Source organism: Oncorhynchus clarkii, chromosome 26 (genome assembly GCF_045791955.1).
Source record: "Oncorhynchus clarkii lewisi isolate Uvic-CL-2024 chromosome 26, UVic_Ocla_1.0, whole genome shotgun sequence".
Lineage (NCBI taxonomy): Eukaryota > Metazoa > Chordata > Actinopteri > Salmoniformes > Salmonidae > Oncorhynchus > Oncorhynchus clarkii.
The window spans coordinates 26227681-26249103 of NC_092172.1; the positions used below are offsets into that span (position 1 = coordinate 26227681).

At 43.8% G+C, this 21423-nt stretch overlaps 1 protein-coding gene across 1 annotated transcript in view; it reads left to right on the forward strand.

Moving 5' to 3' along the window:
* The first annotated feature begins 4954 nt into the window (after window positions 1–4954).
* Window positions 4955–21423, forward strand: part of LOC139385164 (protein naked cuticle homolog 1-like) — a 35822-nt gene continuing 19353 nt past the window's right edge. Inside the window, exons 1-3 of the mRNA XM_071130250.1 lie at window positions 4955–5158; window positions 5286–5318; window positions 5591–5724. Coding sequence (XP_070986351.1) covers window positions 5134–5158; window positions 5286–5318; window positions 5591–5724 — 192 coding nt within the window. The 5' untranslated portion in view covers window positions 4955–5133. The remainder of the gene's footprint in view (window positions 5159–5285; window positions 5319–5590; window positions 5725–21423) is intronic.

Below are 21423 nucleotides of genomic sequence, written 5' to 3' on the forward strand. Positions count from 1 at the left end.
GCGATTAGTACAATTAAATACAGAACATGTTGGCATGGTGCCTCTCTTTGTAAAATCAAACTAAAAATGCAGTAAAGTTAAGTGCGTGTGAGTACCCTTTCTAGTCTATCATATGACCATGATCCATCCACCTGAAAATAAAAAGGCAATGGGCTACCATCGCATCACAACTCGGTTAGGCAATATTGGATTACCCCATAAGACTATATATAAATTATACATTTATTTTATCTCAATTCTGTATTTTTATATGATTGTAGACTATCATTTGTGCAACTGCATCATTTTGTCATCGTAAAAAATAACCTTAGACATATGATGTAGTTTGGAATTCAAAATGTACTAAATTATAATTGCGTATTACATTCATATTTCAAACATAGTGTGAGTCAATCCTCCATGTCCATCCTCTGTCAGCCCTATAGCCATTGATCAGCCCCTCCATCTCCACTTGACAGGCTCGTTAACTCTTTTTGCCATTCTGGCAATCGTAATTTACATACCGTATGCTTTCTAGGTGCAGACAGGGGCTTTTGGCACTGCTAGGTTGCTACCAGCAGAGCTCGTGACTTCACGCTCCAGACCAGACACTGGGGCTCTGGTTACAATACACTGAGTCCATACATTTTTTGTAGATTAATTCAGCACTGGATGACTATAGGTGGCGTTCTCTATTCTCCATATGGAATGGCATACACACGACAGGCCAGAGCTCCCTTCCTGAAGACCCCTCGCCTGACACATCACACGCTGAGCTCACCACAATCAGCTGAGTCACCACCGCTCCAGGGACCAACACTGTACTTCAATCACGATTGTCTTCTGCCCTTTACAACATCCCCCTCCTTTTGTCCCACTACAAAAAGGCAACAGTCACATGTTTGTCCTCTAAGCGCCCAGCAGCTGCTCAGCTAGAAGCTAGGCCCTTTCTCTATATGCTCCCTCCACACCCCCTCCTCACTGAAGCGGCATCCAGTGTGAACCCCAGGCAGCCTCCCTAACATTGTTACAAGGACATAAACACAGACAAAGCATTAGATCCCCCCGAATCCAGGGAGCTGAATGTCCCCTATTATTCCTGTTGCCAGGGAGAGGACAGGGTGGAATCAACTGGGCTTGGCCACCAAGGTGGTCGGTGAATAGGTTGACAGCCAGGCAGGCGTCCATCTTAAGACCTCAGTCTGCACTCTTCTTCCGCTGTGTACTTATACCTCAAAGAGCACCTTCCTTTCACCTCTATGTGACTGTTGTTATCTTGTTTACTCTCTGAAGTCCAAGCCAGACAGATAATACTGCACTGCTCTGTACATGGCATATCAAGTTTGTAATTAGAGACACATGAATAAGAAGATGACCCCTTTGAAATATATTTTTGGTCCATTCCATAGCGGGATGATGGGTAATGGAGCTGAAAGTAGCCCAGTGCACAACAGCAGAATCAATGGGTGTGGGTGGTTGGAGTTTGATTCAGATCCATCCTTGCGATGGAATTCTGGCTTGAATCCCCGTCCACCTCCTCTCCCAGGCATCAAAGCGCCAGGCTCGGAAATCGGGACGCCAAGCCATCTCTCCGTTGGCCTCTTCAAAGAACAGGAAGTGTGTCAGAGGGACAGGCCTTGGTTCCCAGCGAACGCAAGCGAGCCGAGCGGCTATAATAACAAGCTCATCTGCGTGTCTTTGGCAGAGGAGTTCAAAGAGAGAGGCCTAATTCCTCTGGTACAACGTGATGATAGACTCAGGATGCGGAAAACCGCTGTTTAGTGGAAATGCACTTGGATGGGTTCTGTGGTGGCTGGTGTCAGGGACAAGCTTGCTGCTTCCACTGTATGTACATTTGAATCCTCCAAGAAGCGAAAATCCCCCAGAAAAGTGGGAGGAGATTAGATTATTGAGCATGACCTCCCCTTCAAAAAACATCCCACTTGCTTTAATTGAAATGAAACCACAGTAATGTTTCTCTTAGTGCACTACTTTAGCAGACTTCCTGTGCAGGTAGCTGGTATAGTGCTCAGAGTACCATACCGCCACCACACCACACACTCTGAGACCAGACCTCCCACATGGACCTGCTCCCACGAGTGTTTTCAGGCTTCACTGCATCAGAATACAGATAGAGGGGGAGGGTGAGAGACAAAGAGAGAGAGAGAGAGAGAGAGTGAGAGAGAGAGAGAGAGACCAGAAGTTTCCAGTGAAGGAGAGAGAGAAGGCCCCCTTCCTCTAACATGTACTCCACAGTGTCATAACTCACTCTACCAACTCTTATCCAGCCAGATCTACAGACTCCGGTCTGGCTGATTCAGAAACTACACTCTTTGGTCTTGCTGAACCATGTCTGAGAGGCAGGCAGGCAGGCAGTCGACCTGAGTGGTTTTGCGGCTACTGCCAGCAGTTATGATTTCAGTGGAGGCCCCGGTGCCAGTGATTTTATCCGCTGCTGCAGGGCCCAGGGCCTGTCAGAGGCAGACACTGCTAATGGAGCATGGCCTGGAGCCTTTGGGGCGGGAGGTAGCCTGGTGGTTAGAGCGTTGGTCCAGTAACCGAAAGGTGGCTGGATCAAATCCCCAAGTTGAAAGAAAATCTGTCATTCTTCCTCTGAACAAGGCAGTAAACCCACTGTTCCCTGGTAGGCTGTCATTGTAAATAAAGGTTAAATAAATGTAAAAAAAATCAGGGTAGGACCAGCAGAGTGCAAGCCAGGCCTGGAGTCTTGAGCCCCAGGGAAGGACTAGCAGAGAGCAGGCTGTGGAGCTGCACACCCAGGCACAGAGTGCAAATTATACTGTTAAATTCGGGGGTCTCTTTTTTTCATGGGACTTCCTATTTGTGCCGTGCACTAAAAATGTAATAGGCCTAATAGTAAAGACATGCATTTTAACAGTAAACATGTATTATCTTTTAATGTGGCATGAACAAAAACCAGTCGTGAGGTTTTTATCTGATTGTCAAACAAATTATTTCAAAAAGTAGGCTACCTGTGCACATTCGTCCACTCCAAAATAATTCCAGCTTCCAAACAGTGCACTGTGCACCAGCCATTGGGTGAATGGAAAGCGACATATGTTCCAAAACACCATAACGTGTAGCATGATGACCTTCGCAGCATGATGACCTTCGTAGCATGATGACCTTTCGGTTATTGTCATCAGATCTACACTCTTTTAGCCTAAATTAATTGATGTGTCTTGCTGACGAATGGATATTTTTTTGTAAAAAAATAAGTTGGACTCCTGAAAAGGGGCTGATATACGGGACTCAAATACAGCTGTGTCTGTCCCGAGCTCATCTGCTGAAATACGGGACTCAAATACAGCTGTGTCTGTCCCAAGCTCATCTGCTGAAATACGGGACTCAAATACAGCTGTGTCTGTCCCGAGCTCATCTGCTGAAATACGGGACTCAAATACAGCTGTGCCTGTCCCGAGCTCATCTGCTGAAATACGGGACTCAAATACAGCTGTGCCTGTCCCGAGCTCATCTGCTGAAATACGGGACTCAAATACAGCTGTGTCTGTCCCGAGCTCATCTGCTGAAATACGGGACTCAAATACAGCTGTGTCTGTCCCGAGCTCATCTGCTGAAATACGGGACTCAAATACAGCTGTGTCTGTCCCGAGCTCATCTGCTGAAATACGGGACTCAAATACAGCTGTGCCTGTCCCGAGCTCATCTGCTGAAATACGGGACTCAAATACAGCTGTGTCTGTCCCGAGCTCATCTGCTGAAATACGGGACTCAAATACAGCTATGTCTGTCCCGAGCTCATCTACATGGAAACTGTGACAGGGGGAGTAGAAAGATGAATGTGATTTGAAAGAACCTGAAACAACTGTCACTTGTTTAAACCATAACAAGAGGTGTAAAGGTTGGTTTCATTTGGAATAAACTTTTAACTTCATATTTACCACTGTATCAGTACAAAATAGCATTTTAAATAAGTAGGAGAACGGTTAAATTAGAGACGCCCTTAAGCTTGACTTTTGTTGCATTTGGGGAGCTCATGTCTCATTCGGGGGTCTGAGCCCCCTTGTAATTCGCACACTGTCCAGGCATGTGGGTTGGTGGTGCAGGTGGCTGCATGGCTTGGTAGATCTAAACTGCTGCAGGAGGCTGACCAGGCCTGTAAACTTAAACATAGCCTTGACTGTTATAGAGGCCCGGGATAATTTAGGGGCCATTACACTTGGGCCATGTGGGAGCCATCCTGTGAAATTGTGCACTTTTTTTTGTTAAAGCAATAATTGCCTTTTTTTGTAAGACCTTGTACAAGTCTCAAAGCTGTATGGGACTTCATGAGATTTGAAACGTAGCTAGTATTATAAACAACAAAAAAGGTGATGTGTTTCTAAACTGTGCTGTCAACAGGCTCATACAGTATGTTGTAAAATGTCTGAAGGGCATTTATGGTTTATCAAATGTATGCCTCAAATGAGTTTGTTTTGTGTTTATTTTAGTTTTAAAACTGGGATCATAAAGTGTTCTATAAGTGCCATAAATATTATAAATTGTATTCTATATATATTCGTTTGTGTTTATTCAGGACTCTCCCAAAATGTGAACTATGAAAAAAATGGTAAACACGTTATTATAGGAAGCAATTAACCCAAAGTTTGTATGATTCATAAAATATTATGTTTGTATGTCTATCAATCAAAGACATGTTTTTAATCATTATTTTTTTATCGTCCTGCGAAATATCATTTTAGCCCTATTGCGCTGCTCTTCGACCACTGCGCCTACTTGGCTGGCTGGGAATGGTGGTAGTGGTGACGGGGGCTGCTGCATTGCTGCTCTTTTTATATGTGGAAACTCCGAAAGAATCTCGGCTGGCACTCATGTGCCGCCTTCGTCCAATAAAACAGAAGAGAGCCTGCCTGCAAGTCGACTAATCTTGGGCGAGGTGTCAATCATGTTCATTCAGCGGTTGAAGTGCGGGTTTTGGTAACCGCCTCCTTTACGCTTGGAAGGGAGACGAAGGGGGAGCTTTCTTCGGATCAAAGGCTGGTGTGGCGCTGTTGCCGTAGGATGTGCAGACTGCTGCTTTCTTTACGGACGCTTCTTGTATCGTCTGGATATCGCTGATTTCTGGATTATAAATACATTTGATGGTTTTCAATCCCAACTCAATGCAGAGAAATGGGTAAACTTCACTCGAAACATGGTAAGATATGATGTTTTACCGAAACATGTCACCCCTAATCGTTGATTTGAATGCTCACTTGCGGTAATACATTCGAGTAATGCCTATCTTTATGTTCTCTGTTTCTCTCGACAATTGTCCCGAAAAGCTGCGATTTGTAAACCGAGGGAAAGTCCGGAGGGTGAGTAGCCCACAGGCCTAGACTTAGGACAGGCTATACATTTGTTGTCTATATTTTATTATATTTGTTGAAAATATACATTGTTCAAAGTATGTCCAGTCTATCATCCCATTTATCCATGCACCAATAATGACCAACTCGTTGACAACAAGTCTGCTATCGTTCAAGAAAAGTTAGAAAAAAAACACAATGCTGAAGAAATATGTTACACTGTGACCTAACCGTAACATGTTGTTTACATTGTAATAACGCACCTTTTATGTTGATTTCAGGCGACAGTTTTGTAGTTAATGCCTGTTTGGCAAGGAAAGGAATTGACGATTGGCTCGTGAAACAGAAATACTATTGCTCACGGCTTGAGCAACAGGACTGTCACCACACGAATAAATGCGGCTTGTCTACTCGGGTAAGTTAAATACATGTTTCAATAAATTATTATGATTTCAAAAACAAGATTATTAATCTGTTTGATGTTGATACAATGAAGCCTGTACGGTCCTAACTTTCTTAGCTTCCCATTCGAGGTTTAGCCAAGGCTTCAATTTATTTTTACTGGGATAAATTGTTGTCTAAAGTTTGACTGAATTTATCGGTTGATTCGAATTAAGTACATTAAAAATAAAAAATAAATACAAAAGTACAAAAGTAGATTCTCAGTCACTTTATTGCAGTACACCAATGGAATGAGAATAGCCTTCAAATCTTCAGATGTTGCCCGCTTAATTTTTCTTCAAACACTCGTAAAGCAAAAAGTCAGCTTCTGACGTAGACCTATTCAATGACATTCTCAAGCAATTTAGCTTATTTATATGTATTCTGTGCATTATGCAGAAGTTGAAAAGAAAACCAGAAATGTTGTAAAAAGAAAGTAGCAGTGTGTTTAGTTATATGCTTGTTGAGGGAAAGTTATAGGCCAGACTAATAATCTCAGTTAAAAAAATTGAAAATAATAATATAAAGCTGACATCATATAGATAGTCAGCATATGCACATGTCTTTTTTTGTTTGTTTAGATAATCATTATTTGCTTTGTTGGCTAGACAACATAGATAGAAATTCTTGACTCTCTCATCCAGACACATCAAATCAAATCAAATTTATTTATATAGCCCTTCGTACATCAGCTGATACCTCAAAGTGCTGTACAGAAACCCAGCCTAAAACCCCAAACAGCAAGCAATGCAGGTGTAGAAGCACGGTGGCTAGGAAAAACTCCCTAGACACATGGAAATGATTGAATGCAGTGGCACATTAGAAGTCTCATGCAGGTGTGGCAAGATAAAAGCTGCTATTTAAAATTCAGTGTGCACGAACTTCTTCCTCTTCTTTACCTGTGACGTTCTTATCAGTGTGTTCATTTCATTCCCATTGTAAACAGTTGTTTTGTGAAAAGTGTGACATGTTATCACAATGACATGGCTGTTGACAGTACACACTTGGCCCCATATACATGATAGACCAAATATTTAAGTGGGAAAACTTTGTAGGCTTGTTGAAACCTCTCTATTAACACATTTATTTCCCACAACACGTTTCAGGCTTTCAGCCATGTTTGTTTCAACATACAGTACAAAACAGCATATGTTAATACAACTTTTTACAAAAGGAGCCCTGACTTGCTACACACTGCTTGTGTTGGTAACTGTCTAATCATCAGACACTTTTGGTGCATGGGAACAAATGTGTCACACCACCAAGAACAGATGCTGCTAAAGTTTATACTCTAGGCAATAGATCACGGCTGAGTTGAAAGCATTGCAGTCTGACAGACCGGTGACAGGGCTGCATTGTAAGGCTAGGATAGAGGTGGTGGAGGTCATGTCTGTTTCAGATTTGTCATCCCGGTAAACACACAGTGGGTGTATCCCAAATGGCACCCGATTTCCTATATAGTACACTACTTTTAACCAGAGCCCACTGGTCAAAAGTAGTGCACTATATAGGGACTAGGGCTCTAATCAAAAGTAGTGCACTATATAGGGACTATGGCTCTAATCAAATGTAGTGCACTATATAGGGAATAGTGTGCCATTTGGGACATAACCTGTGTTGTTGTCGAGAGGAGAAATCCTTTCTTGGAAAGCTTCAGAGGAGCCGGGTGTAAGCCTCTTTGGTTAGGGATGCTCACTTCACAAAGGCAGCATTTTTGAGGATTGGGAGCTCATCAAAAAATTCACCAGGACTTTTACACTTCTCAGCTACTGAGCTCACTCAGCCCACTGGAACAGAGGGAAGCTAATACACTCTGTCCAGCAAAGTGGCCATCATGTTGTGACCACAGACATACCACCATTAGGATGTTTACATGCTACATTTCATGCTGCAGTTGCGTTCAATGAGAATCATGCATTCACTGTCACACTATTTCATGGACATTGCATTTCTAGTGAGCTGCTCATGCTTGTGTGCATGAAAAGTCTTGTGTTAACTGAACGAGAGGCGTTTGCTGTTGTTTCTCTGGTTGGATTATCCCAAGCATTTATCACCCCAGCACTTTAAAACTTTGGCAATGCACACAAAGGAATGTATCTAAACTGAATCTTTTATGTGATTGCATATGCCTCTTTTTGCTTTGCTTCTTCTGATTTATCATGTCATTATCATAAGGAAGTGACCGATAGCAGCGCATACCAGACCAGTCTGGTTCATTTCATTTAAATGTCTCTGGTATGAGGAAGACACAGGGATATGCTGGTGAGGAGCCAAGTCAAGGACTCCTTCAGGGAGTGACAATCAGCCTCATGCACGCTGGCAAAATATCTTGATCAAAGTCCAACCTGTGTCTAAAGTACACAGTTGTTTTCTCTATCCCTGCCGTGAGGTGTTTTTAATAGCATCACATTGGTCGGCGGGCTGTGAAGGTGTGAGGCTCTATTAGCCCAGGGAGGGCTACGAGAAAAGCAGCGGGCTGAGATTTTTATGACTTATGCCCAGTTTGTATTGAAGTGCGAGTGATCAAGTGTAGCACTGAGTGCCGTGATGGGGTCAGCCTCAGGTCTGCTTGTTGCATGCACATGGTGTCAAAGCCACTAAGCCTGACATGCTGTCAGGCCTCTAATAAACATCTTCATATTGTAATCGGACCCTCCTTATGACATCATCATCGGGGTAGGAAGGGGTTCGGTGTTCTGTTCCCGTGTAGTGTAGCAGCTCGCTGGGCACAGTTAGGGTATCCATGGGCCCTCTTCAGTTCAGCAGACTCACCAGAGGGCATTGTGGGATACATGTGAAAGGGTGGGATTGTTTTGTGGGGCATTTTTTTCATTCGCCAGATGGTATGAAGTGATATTTGGCCTGGATGGAAAAGGCACCCCACTGAAAAAGTAGGATGGTTTTTAACAATTTGGGCTAGCAGGGTTTTCTGTTTTACAAATGATTATTATTATTATGTGCCTAATGGCTTTCACAGCGCTGCGGGAAAATGAATAGAATAGGACGAAAAGTGTTCCTGACATCAATATTTATTTGGATGCTTTTCCCTTAGTTTTTTCCCTTCAACAAAGTGCTCTTTAGAACGTGAATATTTCATTGTAATGTTTTTAATATTTTGTTTGTTTGCTTTGACATGGCATTTCATGTGTTTATTTTAGGGCTTATTTTAGGGACCATTTGGCATTTTAGATTTATTCACAGTTTTTTAAAAGCTTTTAAAACACTTAAGTATGACAAGGCTTGAAATTACAGTCAATTTTTATCAATTGTGAGATATTAACTAGCAAATGTCTTATAAATGATCTATAACTTAACCTTATCATGAAGCGTTAGCATTACAAAACTTGACAGGAAGTTTGTGGAAGTTACTGCTTTCCATAAGTCGTAGTAAATACCCTAACCCCATAGTATTGTCAAATGAAAAGGGGCTAAAACCTTAGCTAGGTGAGAATGCAATGCAAACAACCCTCTTAGCCTTTTAAAAGCAGCCCATGTTGTATAGGATACATATACTTTATAGGCCGTTTGTAGAGCTTACATTAGCAAGGTTATCATTGGTTGAGGTATATATGCATTGAGTTGTGTTATGTGGTAGGGAGAGGAGAGACTCCAGAGTCAAGAAAGGTTTTCTTGCATATAGATGTAGTGCATATAGAGTATTTTAAACTCACTTGTTCTTATGTATTCGAAATCAAAATGTAAGTAAGTTAACAGTTCTTTTATGTGGAACTGAGCAGTAAGGACAGCTGGTATTGTCATGTGAGGTCCACAACAGGGTACATTTTCTCTCCAGACTATGGCCCTTTAAAGATAGAATCCACATTAGGGGAAACAGCGCCACTGTTTGCCCCAGCACCTTTGTTATTGTTTTTGTTTTGTTGACAAACAGAGGTGAGCAGCATCCAAATGAAATGAGCAGTTTGGGGGAAAAAATTGCAGTACTTAATCTGCAGTTCTATCGCGTGTGCAATAATGTCTGAGGGGGAAAAACTGTTTGTTCTTTGCAGTAACTTCTTTGTTGTTGTGTTATCCCAAACAGATGTGTCAGTTTCACCACTAAGGATTCCAGCTTTAATTCTGACTCTAAGCACAGTTTGTTTTTTACTATGCTGTTTTTATATCTCGTATACATTTTTGTAATCTAGATTATTAAGAAGAAGTAGAGAAGTCAACAGTATATGATTTGGCAGTTCCAATGCCTGTCTGGTTTGTTGGGTTTTAAGAAGTCTCTAAGCCCAGGTGTTGAAGGTCTCCTGCCCTCCCCTGTCTTCTCCGGTCCTCTTCAGGCAGTGTTGTGAGTTGTACCCTAAACCAGTGGTCTGTCTGGGGAATTTGCAATGTGCTGAAAGCAAATTTAAAATATTTAATTTGATGATTTGTTCACGCATTTTCCCCCACACCTTTGCCAGTAACTTTCATCCTCCCTTAAGCCCCCTACCCCCATCTCAGCTCTCTCCTCTCCACCTCTCCCATTTTCCCTCTCAGGCTCCATCTGTTTCTTGTGTTTACCCTGTGGCCTTGCCTGGTTGTTGCTGATGAAATTAGACTGCATTTGAAGTGGGCCAGTGAGGTGAATATATAGAGGCCCCCTCCGTGAGGCCTAACCCTCTGTGCAGTAAAAGGAGGCCCCCAGTGATGCTACTGCTGGAGTCGCCAAACCCCTGCTCTGGGCTGACAATTCCAAAGCATATTTTTCAAAACCTTCCATCTAAGGTTTAGGTTCTAAACCCATACAAAACTGGGACAAAATATCTTAAGGTACATCTGACAACTAATAGCATTCCGAAATGAATCTCAGAGTATAACTTCTGCCCACATCCCCGTGTTTCTCACTGGGTGCCAGCGCTCTGATTTTTGAAGTATAGCTTTTAAATGTGCTACCCTCAGCCTCTGAGACTGATAAAAGACATGGCAGTTCTGTGGCCTAGCTTCTTTTCTTACTTCTTCTCCTGTATTGTTTTTTTATTGTCTTCACAAAAGCACAGGGTCCTTGTCTCAGTGCTGAATGCACCTTTCAAATGCTTACTCCTCTCTTCCTTTCTCTCTCTCGCTTTCTGTCCTCTCTCGCTTTCTGTCCTCTCCCCATGCCTGTGCTTTTCCCACCAGCTGTCCCCCTATGTGCTGTGCGTGACAGTGTGTCATATGCCCCTCTCCCACCAGGCCGTACCCCTCCACACCCCCCTGGGAGGACAGGCCTGTTGTTGGTCTTTGAAGAGGCTGGGAGAAGTTTGGAGTTGTTGTCTAAGAAATGAAAGCATTTGCCTTTGGGGAGAGGGCTGGGGAGTAGGGGGACATGCACCTGGCTCTGTTATTACAATGAGAATAGAAGAGAGGAGAGGAAGTCTTGGGTTGTCCTTTACGTATCTGGGAGACTGGGAGGGAGAGGAGACACAGGTGGCATTAATGTCACTTCCTGGATCGTGTGTCACACAGGGTGAAATGGACTAGTTAACTGTAAGGTTGTAAGATTATTGGCCCCAAGCTGACAAGGTGAAAATCTGTCATTCTGCCCCTGAACAAGGCAGTTAACCCACCGGGTTCCTAGGCCGTCATTGAAAATAAGAATGTGTTCTTAACTGACTTGCCTAGTTAAATAAAGGTGTAAAAAATATATATATATTTTTTTAAATCGGCAAATCGGCGCCCAAAAATACAGATTTCCGATTGTTATGTAAACTTGAAAACGGCCCTAATTAATCGGCCATTACGATTAATCGGTCGACCTCTAGTTGTGATACTCCTGTGCTACATCTCACACGGTTCTCCTCCATTCATTTTAGGTTGAGTATCTTCACAATATTGTTCCACTGTTGATTTTGTCTCGGTTTATTGTTGGGTTCCATGTCTGTGTGTTGTTTTGATCTGATTATTTTTATTTGTGAATGTGTAAAAATAGTGATTGAGCATGTGAGGTACGGGGGTGTGCAGGGGGACGGCATGAGACGTGTGTGTATGAGGATGCCGTGTGTCTGGGATGGGCTGTCCGGATGCACTCAGGAGATCAAAGCAGTCCCTGGAATGTGCTCTGAATCCCCAGGGATTAGCAGCTGAGATTTGGGCTTTGTTTCTCCAAATATCTGCTCACTGTGGAGCTACAGATATCCCAGGATCAATTGGAAGTGTTTCTCTTCTCCTCTCTCTTCTTTTATGATGCTTGGCTTTCAGTAGGAGTTGTTTGTATGCTAGAAGAGCTACTTTTTTTGTTGTAATTTTAACACTACGGACCACGGATTGATATTTTCTCTTTGACTCCCCCTTTGCATTTGTTTTGTGACAGAGTTTATAGTTTCCGATTTTGAGATGGCTTATCGAATTGATGAGCGTGTGCATATTAAGTATCAGTGAAAGGCCTAATTAGCAGATTAAACATCTAAATATAGAGCTAATCACGCTGACATCATCACGCTGAGATGAGATGCTTGCTTCTCTTTATCCTTTTGATGTGTGGATGCATCAGACACAGAACAACAGATCTAGAAAGCAAATACAGATGTAGGATCTTAATTTGAGCCAGTTTCCTACAGCAGGAAAATAAAATGTGAAAAATGTGCAAAATTAAATGTGGATTATAATTACTGGATTTTTTTTAGGAGTTGATACATTTTTCATTAGGGAAAATCAAGTCTGAAATTTCAAATTGGAAATGACAAACTTTAGAAGCATTTTAAAAACTCATACACTACAAGTTTGCACTTCCTGCTTTGCAAAAGAGTGATCAAATTCAGATCCTATATCGGTATACTATATCCCCATTTTTTTTTTTACACTTGCTGATTGAAAAGGGATGGTCACAGAGAGTGTTGGTAGTAATGGATGTTATATGGGACAGGAAGACTTGGTAAAGATGGCGCGTGTGAGGCAGGACCATGTATATACTGAGTGGGAGAGAAGGAGAGGGGGAGATTGAGCGAGAAAGAAACTCCTGTAGTGGCGTTGGGTTCCGCTGAGCATTCCATGTGAAGCTCAGTGCCCGTTTTAATCACACACTTAAAAGGCTCTGCTGAAGTGGGCGTTTTTAAGCGTTTAAACCCTGAATAATTATCTCTTGTTTGTTTATGTGGTCCCCCAGTGGGTTGCGCTCCGGCCCATGTAGTAAGCACTGAATAATTTGACTGAGCAGTCAAAGTCGCTGCATGTATATGGCTCTTATAAATAGGACAAGATCATCATCTGGAGCGGCAGGTAGCCAAGTGGTTGAGCGTTGGACCAGTAACCTAAAGGTTGCAAGATCGAATCCCCAAGCTGACAACGTAAAAATCGGTTGTTCTGCCCCTGAACAAGGCAGTTAACCCACTGTTCCTAGGCCGTCATTGAAAATAAGAATTTGTTCTTAACTGACTTGCCTAGTTAAATAAAGGTATATATAAAAAAAATCTGAGTAAAACTGCAATCACACACATAGTCAGGCACACTGTCTCTCAACATATTTATTTACTTGTTGACTTAGGATTAGTAACAGCCAAATACCAATTTAGTCTACTTCCACATTTGTATGTTTTCATTAGTAGGATGACACCAATGATGGTCTCCAGTCTACAACTCTTGGAGTAGTTACTCTCTGCTTCAGACACAGGATGACCACTAGAGGAAGTGGGGCATAGATAAACATTAAACAGCTCTGGGACCATTGTGGCCTCCTCCTGACATCCAGCGTGGGACGTAGGCCCTTCCCATGGCGCCTGGGACCCATGGCACCTGGAGAGAGGTTGCCTAACTGGGCCTGGATTTTCTGTTAGAGGATGTTTTCGGCATGGGCTGGAGGGAGCTGGCATGGGCTGGAGGTTGCATTGGATTGTCTGTTAGGGGATGTTTTCGGTTGAGTGAAGCCCAAACACAGGACAGGAGCGGGGAGCCCAGCTGTAAAGGAAGGCACTGCTCTCCGGTGTGTTTATGCTCCACAGGTGCCTGAGTGAGGCCCAGAGAGGAGAGGACTTTACCCCACGTCACAGCCTGTCACTGGGTCAGGACGACCAGGGAGGAGTCTCCCAAGGCTCCTCCCTGGAACTGAATGTAAAGTGGCGGCAGGCTGTCAAGCGTTTAACTGTGGCTACTGGTTTGTGGGGGTACGTGGCTGGTTGGTTCTTCATCCGTGACCTCTGATTATATTGTCCAGAGTTGTTTTTGTTGGTTTGTGTCTGCATGTGACTGTGTGGATGATGAGGGCAGCTGGGGGAATCTCCCGAGGGCTCATGCCAGTGCTCAGGGGACAGGGATGAGTGTGTAGGAACATCCAGGGGCCTGAGCTGTAGGCCTCCCCACCAGGCAGATGTTAACACATGCCTCACTGTCTTGCCTCTGCTACCCCATTTCAACTCTAATAGCACAACTGTAATTACTAAACACTGTAACATCTATGGGTCATTTCCACTCCAGAAGCTTCAGTGTTCTTCTAGCTGAAGTCTGCCCATACATTGGACTGTGGTGGGCTTAGCTGATGTTGCATCCCTTTCTGAGGTACACCTGGGGCAGATGGAAATACTGTTTCAAATGCAGTGTGTCGTTCACCTCCTCATTCTGAGTGAGCTATCTATGTGAAACGGTTATGCTTTAACTTTCTGCTGCAGTATCAGTGGAACCTCACAGATTTTGAAATCTGTGAGTGAAATACAGGGGTTGCCTGAAGGCGGTGGAAGTGGAACAAACTGACTGTGCCCATTCATATTTGATGCTTCAAAGCCAATCCGCCTGTAGGCCGTCGGTGTGATACTTTCACTTGAGATTATGAAGCCACTGCTAATGCTACACATTTCCCAAGATCTTTGAAACCAACAAAAGTGAGAGGTTCAATGATGGAGTTCTAGATTCTGTGAGTGGGGTGCTCAGAGATTTGTTTTGGTCCTTCCTGTTTGAGTTCCGGTTCCTGATTGGTTTGTCACTGGTAACTTTTCCTGTGTGTGTGTGTGCGGTAGTGCACACACATGCTGTACAGGCAATTGTTTGTGTGTGTGCTTGCAGGGGATTCAGTCAAGCACGAGTGTGAACAACATGCTCCACCAAAGTTCATTATCATGACCAACTGACAGCTAACCCTGAACACTAGTTCTGGTTAGAGCTATGAATAGAAACCCTTAAACCTGCCACTGGCACCAGAGTGCTCTCTGGAGTTGGAAGTGCTTATTTCTGCCCCTGTGTTTATTTGCTAAGTTGAGAAGTTGTCTGTAATTAGAAATAATGTTTGTGTAAAGTTTAAAGCTCAACATGAGAGAGTTACATATGAAATGGACTTGGGAGGGTGTCTGTCTGGACTGGGCTGAAAAAGTCCTCATATAGGCTCCAATACAGTCTGTGTGGTCTAAGGTGTGGTGACTCTGTCTTCCAGGTCTCTGGGTTCCTTCTCATCTCAACCTTAGAAAGTGTTCACCTAAACCTTATTCCACCTTTGTCCTAGGTTTAAAAACTAGACACCTCTATCTGTAAGTGGCTGTGAATGGTCCCTTTAGATAATGGCTTGGGACATTGAAAGAAGGGCAGTCAGAGCAGATGTAGGCCCAGATGTCATTTCCTGACAAGGTAGAGAACCGAGGTGTGTTTAGCTGGATATCTCCCCAGTGCTCTGTCTGTGGTGAGAGGCTGAAGTGCCTGTCACTTTCTACTTCCCCTGAGGGCTATAGACCCCCTTCCTCCCTCCCACATTCTGAAGCACGTTAGACCTGCGTCTGAACCCACACATACCCCTACAGCACCGCCTCCTAAACCAACTCATGATACTTCAACTAATTACCCAGACTTCCTAGACACACTGTGTCAAGCCCTCTGGAACGCATACAGCTCTCGCTCTCTGCTGCTGCTTGGCAGTATAGCTAGATGGTTCCAAAGAGCTCCATAATTTCCTTTGCGGAGGTGAGAGGTATGTGATTTCAGTTTTAACCCCCCAGGCCCTCAGACAGAGATGAGGTGTAACACTGTCTCTGCTGCCTATACTGCTCCTCTCCCCTCATCTCTTCCATTCTTTAGAAATGTGCTTCACTTCACTCTGCATTCAAAGACAAGGGCTATAACATAGTGATTTGCTACTCTTGGCAGACTGGGCCACCTGTAAATCAAGGCCAAGTGACAAGCAGTCTCCATTCCTTTCCAATCCCCCTGGGAATGGAGGCTTTCTCCCAGAGAGGGTTCATCATGGCTGGGCTGGCTGGCGGAGAATGTGTTCGAGAGTGAAGAACAAACACAACTCATATTTATGTTAAAAAAAATCCCTTTTGTACTTGAACTATTTTCACATCGTTATAACACTGTACATAGCCATAATATGACATTTGAATGGTCTCTATTCCTTTTGAGACTTTTGTGTAATGCTTACTGTTCATCTTGTTTCCAATGCCAATCAAGCCCTTTTTGGGGGGGGGGGGGGGGGGGGGGTGTATGACTGAGACTGACTATTGGCTATACTTAAACTCTTTAACATCATCCTTAGCTCTGGCATCTTCCCCAATATTTGGAACCAAGGACTAATCACCCCAATCCACAAAAGTGGAGACAAATGTATCATACGACAGACCATGTGTTCACCTTGCACAACCTAACTGACAAACAAACAAATCAAAACAAAGGCAACGTCTTCTCATGCTTTGTTGATTTCAAAAAAGCCTTCGACTCAATTTGGCATGAATGTCTGCTATAATTGATGGAAAGTGGTGTTGGGGGGAAAACATACAACATTATAAAATCCATGTACACAAACAACAAGTGTGCGGTTAAAATAGGCAAAAAACACACATTTCTTCCCACAGGGCTGTGGGGTGAGACAGGGATGCAGCTTAAGCCCCACCCTTTTTAACATATATATCAACAAATTGGCGAGGGCACTAGAACAGTCTGCAGCACCCGGCCACACCCTACTAGAATCTGAAGTCAAATGTATACTGTTTGCTGATGATCTGGTGCTTCTGTCACCAACCAAGGGGGGCCTACAGCAGCACCTAGATCTTTTGCACAGATTCTGTCAGACCTGGGCCTGTCAGTAAATCTCAGTAAGACCAAAATAATGGTGTTCCAAAAAAGGTCCAGTCACCAGGACCACAAATACAAATTCCATCTAGACACTGTTGCCCTAGAGCACACAAAAACTATACCTTGGCCTAAACATCAGCCCCACAGGTAACTTCCACAAAGCTGTGAACGATCTGAGAGACAAGGCAAGAAGGGCATTCCATGCCATCATGGAACATAAAGGAACATAAAATTCGACATACCAATTAGGATCTGGCTAAAAATACTTGAATCACTTATAGAAACCCTTGCCCTTTATGGTTGTGAGAATTCACAAAATGGGACAAACACCAAATTGAGACTCTGCATGCAGAATTCTGCAAAAATATCCTCTGTGTACAACGTAGAACACCAAATAATGCATGCAGAGCAGAATTAGGCCGAGACCCACTAATTATCAAAACCCAGAAAAGAGCCGTTCAATTCTACAACCACCGAAAAGGAAGCGTTTCCCAAACCTTCCATAACAAAGCCATCACCTACAGAGAGATGAACCTGGAGAAGCGTCCCCTAAGCAAGCTGGTCCTGGGACTCTGTTCACAAACACACCCCACAGAGCCCCAGGACAGCAACACAATTAGACCCAATCAAATCATGAGAAAACAAAAAGATAATTATTTCCAATGTGTCAACTAATTAACAAAAAAACTGAGCAAACTAGAATGCTATTTGGCCCTAAACAGAGAGTACACCATGGCAGAATACCTGACCACTGTGACTGACCCAAACTTAAGGAAAGCTTTGACTATGTACAGACTCAGTGAGCATAGCCTTGAAAGGCCGCAGTAGGCAGACCTGGCTCTCAAGAGAAGACAGGCTATGTGCACACTGCCCACAAAATGAGGTGGAAACTGAGTTGCACTTCCTAACCTCCTGCCCAATTTATGACCATATTAGAGACACATATTACCCTCAGATTACACAGATCCACAAAGAATTCAAAAACAAACCCAATTTTGATAAACTCCCATATCTATTGGGTGAAATACCACAGTGTGCCATCACAGCAGCAAGATTTGTGACCTGTTGCCACAAGAAAAGGTCAACCAGTGAAGAACAAACACCATTATAAATATAACCCATATTTATGCTTATTTATTTTCCCTTTTGTACTTTAACCATTTGTACATCGTTACAACACTGTATATATACTTGTCATTTGTAATGTCTTTGTTATTTTGGATCTTCTGTGAGTGTAGAGTTTACTCTTCATTTTTATTATTTATTTAACTTTTGTATATTACCTACCTCACTTGCTTTGGCAATGTTAACATGTTTCCCATTCCAATAAAGCCCCTTGAATTGAATTGAATTGAATTGAATTGAGAGCAGTCCACCAGGAGTTCATATGGTCTATCTACTGTATCTCCATGAACACCTTCTCTGCTGCTGGGCTGGGGGGAACCAACTGCAGAATAACATGAGCTTTAAAGACCCTTGATCATGCAGCCATTTTCTCCTCTCTGTGAGACACTCGTTTGATAAACAGCCTGATAAAAGCTAATTGCTGTGGTTACATATTTTTCAAAGCCTTAATAAATACCTTGCTTTATGCCTTGAGAAACAGGCAGGTTACAGTGGTGTGTGTTGCTGATTATCTTTGCAGGTGTAAAAGTTTTGTAAATGGGTCATTAAGGCATTGGCTAACTTCCCACATGAACCACGAAGAGGGAAGGAGGGAGGGAGATTAGCTCAAATCAGCGTGTTTCTGAAGCACAGAAATGAGGGCTGTAAATCTCCACTAATATTCTACTGAGCCTTTTAGGGGGAAGCCTTTGATGTGGATGAGGTCATGTGACCAGCAATGTTTGCAATGTTAATCTGACTTGGTTAAAATGATTGTACACGGCATGTCCACCAGTCAGACTATAAAAGCCAGAGCCAGTCATTAGGGGAGGAGTCTTCTGGGGGGCTGTCAACAGAGCTGGATTCACGCAGACGGGCACATGCAAGCAGGCACGGTCATGCACACACGCCCACACAATTTTCTCTCTCCAGGCCCATGAGTTAAATCTGGGATCCAAAGGCATCACATTCAGCAATGTTATGTTATGCAGTTGGTCTGCACAGACACACCAAATGTCACTAAACATACCAGCATTAATCCATGAGGTTGGACACCACAACACCTCCAATCACAGGACTTTTTCCCCCTTCCCAGTGTTGAGAGAGGAGCGAGCTGTCTGTGTGACCTGTCCAGTTAACTAGAGATAAGATGGTAAGCCCACTGGCATGCATCCTTCCAGGCCTCTCCATCTCTCCTAACCAGCCCAGCGTAGCCATCACCGAGCCCTGGTGCTGCTCACTGCATACCATACACACCATATGGCAGCTTCCTCCAACCTGACTGGCTGACTGACTGCTGACGAATCCCCAGCCTGTGGCAATAATTTCCTTCCTGGGTCACAGGCAGGAAGGGAAGACAAGTGGGTGTGCTGTGAGTAAGCAGTGTCAGGCATGGGTCCGCAGAGTCTGCACCGTAACCTCTCCGACTGCAATGAAGGTGTCTGGTCCACTCTGCTGCTTCAGAAGTGTCCAATTAGCCACCGTCATCCTCCGACCATCTGGCATAGTGTTTCAAACGGGCGACCTGGAGTTCAGTCAGTGAGTTGTTATGGTCCAGTTAGAGTTCAAGGAAACATTCTCTGTTTCCTTGAAGAGGGTTTTATCTGATCAGACTGGACTTGGCTCACAAGTTGAAAAGAACCTCAAGATCAAACCTTGGATTGCCTTGACATGCTTTGATCTCAGCGAAAACAATCAGTTGATTAGCAAATGTGCATCAAATAGCATTGTAAAAGAAAACAGATATGTCTCTTTTCTTGGCATGTCAAACGGCCTCTCCTCTGATTTTATGCAGTTATGCATAATAAAGATCTATGATGTTGGAGTCCGTCCAAGTATCTATGATTTTGGAGGGAACCCAAGAAAGTAGCATCAGATGTTTTGGCCCGAGAGGATAGGCTCTTCACAGTTGAACAACAGAACAGGTCTCTCTGGTTCTGGCTCATAGTTCTACATGCTACATGCAGACACCTACATTATGTTTACTCAGCGCACATGCACACAGAGATGGCTGTTGATTTAACAGATGTGTTGCACAATAATTGGCTGTCTGCTTTCTCCACCCTGGTAGATGTGTCTTTCTGTTTCCTGCCAAGTTCACTACAGTATATGATTTTCTGAGATCTTAATTTCAGGTGTGCAAACCGATCCTTTTTGAAGCCATGCTTAGAGGCAGTGCTCCGTTCACTACCTCACAACAACACTTTCTATCTTGGAACGATCTCAAGGCGTCGTGTTTTGTCAGTACGTGCCGCCTTGTCTGACTGTGGCTGTTAAATGTCAGGTAGAGACGAGTGAGGAGGAGGAGCGGTTCACATGAAGAACTAAAGCTGAGTCTTGGGTCATGTTCATCATGGCAACAGAAAACACATTTGCATTTCTTATTGGACAAATCCATGTAGTTCCACCCCATTTGACTCAGTTTTCAACCTAGCTCTAAGCTGCTCTCTGGTGTCTGCTGATGCGTTCTGTTTTTCCAAACAGTACCACACAATTAAAAGGGTCACTGCACTTCTAACTCTCTGATCCGGATCCTCCTCACTCAAGGATATAGTCGCTGCACCAGACCCAAACCTTTGAACCAGCCTCCGGAGAGTCTCAGATTACTCTGTTGAGGGCGGAGAGGGGATGGGCATTTGCTCTCAAGATGTCCTGTTCCATTAACACTACACCTTAAGCTCATTTCCTAAAACCAATATACTTTTTGTTGTTTTAGTTCTAAGATTTCAACGTCAGCCATTTGTGTGCTGCAACCTATAGTATTGTCATCAAGCCATTTGAAAATGTCTTGGCGTTAAAAACTAGCAGTTTTAGTTGATTTCTTTCATTATGAATTGAATGTATATATACATTTCAGATGTTAGCAATGGTGTGGTGTGATTTTCTAGGTTATTCATGACCCTGTCTTGACTCAGTTGTTGTATCACCTGGACAATTTCTACATTTAAAACCCCTTTCCTTTTTTGAAACCTGGGCTCCCTAGTGGCGCAGCGGTCTGAGGCACAGCATCCCAGTGTTAGAGGTGTCACTACAGACATCCTGGTTCGAATACAGGCTGTATCACAACCGGCTGTGATTGGGAGTCCCATAGGGCGGTGCACAATTTGCCCAGCGTCGTCCGTGTTTGGCCGGTGTAGGCCATCATTGTAAATAAGAATTTGTTCTTAACTGACTTGCCTTGTTAAATAAAGGTTACATTTCCTCTGGCTTTGGGTAAGGCCTATGGGCTGTGATCCTCTATCTCTCTGTCAAAAGGACCCAGCAGGCCTAACAGACAGACAAACATGACCACCAACCATTCCCTCTTGTCTTCCTCACGTTCCCTAAATGGCCTTCCATGTGTTGTTTCCCTCCCTGCTCGGCATCGTGGGCCTGTCTTGCTCCAGTCTAAATGTCAGACTGGTGTTCTCCAGTTCCAGCACTGCCTGGGAGAGCAGAGCAGAGAGCAGCGGGAGGCTCCCAACCCAACGCTTCACTCTCATAATGAGATTTTTCCTAGGTTTTGTAGGAGTGCTCCAACCCAACGCTGCTCCTGAGGCCTCCACCGAACCCTGCGCCCCGGCTGGCTGGCGCACGATCAGGGGGAGCTGTCGTCGGCCGCCCGAGTAAATTGTCAGCC